We start from the raw sequence: 4149 nt of genomic DNA, 5'->3' as shown, positions 1-4149 counted from the left end.
ACACACACACACACACACACACACACACACACACACATACACATATTACTTGTTTCAGTCATTTGACTGCGGTCATGCTGGGGCACCGCCTTGAAGAAATTTTTAGTTGAATGTATTGACCCCCAACACTTATTCTTTTTTTAAGCCTGGTACTTATCCTACAGCTCACTTTTGCCGAACCGCTAAGTTACGGGGATGTAAACATACCAACACCGGTTGTCAAGTTGTGTTGGGGTCAAATACAGACAAAGACGCACACACATAGGTATATACATATATACATATACACATATACGACGGGCTTCTTTCAGTTTCCGTCTGCCAAATCCACTCACAAAGCTTTGGTCAGTTCGAGGCTCCTAGCAGAAGACACTTGCCCAGGGTATCACGCCGTGAGACTAAACCCTGAAACATGTGGTTGGGAAGCAAGCTTCTTACCCCATAGTCACGCCTACATCTGCATATATACTCCTGCATATACACGTACGACTTTTTTTCTTCAAAGGGCCAGTCGACGATTTTTATCATATTTAACATAGATGTCGATGAGAAGATTCATGTTAAAGTAAACGAAATTGAAGAAGCTATACCAGCCCAAAAGGTGACCTCCAGTATTTTCTCTGCTGAAATGCCGGGTAAGTAAATTATAGTACGTAATACGGCTTCCATTATCTCATCTATATCTTCAATCACTCCGCGTTTATGTGTCCAGGTGAAAACCTCTATGATAACAAGTCAGAGTTAGTCTCTTCGATTTTACTCATCTGTACATCCGAATCTTCATTTCTACCATTAATCTGCTATCTTTTACTTGTTAGAGTCATTTGACGGCGGTCATAATGGTGCACCACCTTGAATGAGTTTGGTCGAAACGTATTGACCTCAATGCTTTTTTTTTTTCCACATCTGGTACTTATTCTATCGGTCTCTCTTTTTGCAAAATTGCCATTTTACTTATCATTATTAAGGCAGCGATCTGACAGAAACGTTAGCACGCCGGGTGAAATGCTTAGCGATATTTCGTCTGTCGCTACGTTCTGAGTTCAAATTCCACCGAAGTCGATTTTGCTTTTCATCCTTTCGGGGTCAATGAAATAAGTACCAGTTATGCATTGGAGTTGATGTAATCGATTAGCCCCCTTCCCCCCAAATTTTCATGGCTTTGTGCCTCAAGTAGAAATTATTATTGAGGTGGTGATCTGGTAGAATCGTTAGCCCGCCGAGCATAAATCTTAGCGGTATTTCGTCTGTCTGTACTTTCTGAGTTCGAATTCCACCGAGATCGACTTTACCTTTTATCCTTTCTGGGTCGATAAATTAAGTTCCAGTTGAGTACCGTAGTCGATACCTTCAACTATCCCCGTCCCCACAAATTTCAGGCCTCGTGCCTACAATAGAAAGGATTATTATTATTATCGCTGTTGTTGTTGTTGTTGTTAAAGGCGACGATCTGGCACAATCGTTAGCTTGCCGGACAAAGTACTTAGCAGCACGTCGTCCATTCTTGCATTCTGAGTTCAACCTTCAGCGAGGTCGACTTTACTTTTTATCCTTTCGAGTCGAGTGAAACACCGCCGGTGCCGATGTAATTGACTAGTCCTCTCTCCATCCCCGGATTTCAGGCCTTGTGCCTTTAATAAAAAAGGATTATTATTACTACTACTACTACTACTACTACTACTATTATTATTATTATTATTATTATTATTATTGTTAATATTATGTTTTTGTGCTCTATTTTCCTACAAATTTAATTGTGTTCGATGTATACCATCTTTTCATACTGAGTGATTTTTTTTTTGTTATTTAGAAGGTCTCAGTGGACGGAAGACATTCTGCATTCATCGTGAAGGCAGTCCCGAAGCAATATTCACATCAATGTTGACAATGGTAACCCCAGATGTAATGATGGACAACTTCTTGGAAAATTTGTATCTCTATTCAGAGAAAAACTCTCCCAAAGAAATCACAAATTCTGTCGCAAAAGACAACATCCTCAACAGTAAGTTGACAGAAATAATTTTCCTGCTAGCTTAAGTAACTAATTTTGTTGTATCTTGGGAGGTCATTATGCAAATAAACGCATACGCGCGCGCGCTCGGATTTGAGACAGATGTGGATTTAAGTGGGCATGACATTGGCGAGGTCAGTAATGACGATGGCTTTAACAAATTTAGCTGATTGATTAAGCAACCGAACGATTAAACAAACAATTGGTTTGATATTTAACCAATTGACAGATTAAAAAGTACATAGAAGCGCGAATAGAACCTGAGATGTGTGTTTATTATTTGCATAATGACCCTCCTCAGATACACCCAAATATATTTCAACACACGTGTTCACATTAAGAATCGTGCAGATCAATTACAAGAACGAAATAAGTAACTGATAATACTGTGGAACACGATTTTTGTTCTTTGGTTGCAACTGTTATTTCCTATTTGCTTTCCCCTAGAAAGGATGAAAAATGGCTAATATTTCCTTCAAACTTTGCTTTTATTACATTTGTTCAAATCTCAAAGAAACCCTCTCAACACATGCCTATGATGCTCCCCCACTACGCCTGCTCAGGATCAGAGATGCACATATTGTCTGCCACTAACGGACATGTTCAAGTGGTTAAGGTCAAGCAACTGGCAAGCAAATTTGTGTTACTGAGCGGAACATACGACACAACGAGGTATTTATTTCAGTAGCTCAGCGCTGAATCTTTGCAAAATGTAGACCAAGCAACAATCCATCAGTAGCTGAGAAGCTCAGGACTGAAAGCAATTGACAGCAAAATATCAAAGCTTGCTTACCAAAAACCAGCAGGCTAACGTTTTTCCAAACGGTTCTGACTGTAAATGCAGATTCTGCGATACATTTGACGAAATAATAGACCATCCCGTTTCAAGATGCCTTTACTTACACCAAACGAATAGAAAAATAGCCGCGATGGGGTAGGACAGTAGGACATCGGAAAATATGTAGACACTACAAAATCAACACTCCTGCTTACTAGCATACATTATCCTGAGCCAGTCGTTGAAGGTAAAAATGTCACTATCCTCTGGAATTTTCCAGTCAACACCGACAGAACGATTTAGACTAATCGACCAGACATAGTCATTAAAGACAGGGAAGAAAATACTTGTATGCTAATAGAAGCAAGTGTTCCCACTGATAACAAGTGTATCTGTAAATGAATGTAACAAATTAAGTAAATATAAGGACCTGGAAATTGAAATACAAAACATGTAGAGAACTGTTCTTGTTATTGTGGGTACCCTAGGTATGATAAGAAAGGGACGCCCGAAATATATAGATAATATCCCAGGAGAACCATGTCTTAGAGAAGTCCAAAAGTTTGTGTTAACAAGTAGCGCCCACATCCTTAGAAAAACCTTATCAATTTAAATGTCTGTGCTATATTACATGAAGATATTTCGCTACTGGTCCTGCCATTTTCCTTTCCTAAACTTTCAGTCATACTGTAACATCACTTATCCTTCACTTGCACTGGGTGTTTCTCGACAAGGGATTGTAACAAGTATGCAGATTTAATAATAATAATACTACTACTAATAATAATAATACTAATAATAATAATAACAATAGGGACACGGCTTGAAATTTGCGGGGAGGTAGTAAGTCGATTACACTGACCCCAGTGCGTAACTGGTACTTAGTTAATCGATCCCGAATGTCGACCTCGGTGAAATTTGAACTTAGAACGTAGCGACGGGAGAAATAATAATAATAATAATAATAATAATAATAATAATAATAATAATAATAATAATAATTAATTCGTTTTATTGGCCACAAGGGCTAAATAATAATAATAATAAATATTCTGCTCAATACCACAGATTTGCTTGTCACTTGTTTGGCCTTAACCAGTTGAGCATGTCCCTTGGTGGCTGATGATATGTGCATCTCTGATCATGAGCAGAAGTAGTGGGGGAGCATCATAGCCATGTGTTGAGAGGAATTCTTTGGGGTTTGAATAATTCACCTTTGGAAACATGGGTGTTTTGCTCAACATCCTTAAACAAATCTTATTCAGGAACCTTTTGAGCGGGACGGGTTACTCGACCTGAAGAAAATTCTAACTGGGCCCCACCTGCAAGGTCATGAGTTGTTTATCTTGATATGAGATCA

At 38.8% G+C, this 4149-nt stretch overlaps 1 protein-coding gene across 4 annotated transcripts in view; it reads left to right on the top strand.

The window, feature by feature from the left end:
* Positions 1-2052, top strand: part of LOC106871447 (uncharacterized) — a 16826-nt gene extending 14774 nt beyond the window's left edge. For all 4 annotated transcript variants that reach the window (XM_052973945.1, XM_014917920.2, XM_052973944.1 and 1 more), the window contains exons 4-5: positions 506-635; positions 1811-2052. In XM_052973945.1, coding sequence (XP_052829905.1) covers positions 506-635; positions 1811-2037 — 357 coding nt within the window. In that variant the 3' untranslated portion in view covers positions 2038-2052. The remainder of the gene's footprint in view (positions 1-505; positions 636-1810) is intronic.
* Positions 2053-4149: the final 2097 nt, after the last annotated feature.

This window comes from Octopus bimaculoides, chromosome 17 (assembly GCF_001194135.2).
Source record: "Octopus bimaculoides isolate UCB-OBI-ISO-001 chromosome 17, ASM119413v2, whole genome shotgun sequence".
Lineage (NCBI taxonomy): Eukaryota > Metazoa > Mollusca > Cephalopoda > Octopoda > Octopodidae > Octopus > Octopus bimaculoides.
Note: the sequence above shows the minus strand (reverse complement) of the source record. Positions and strands in the feature narration are given on the sequence as shown.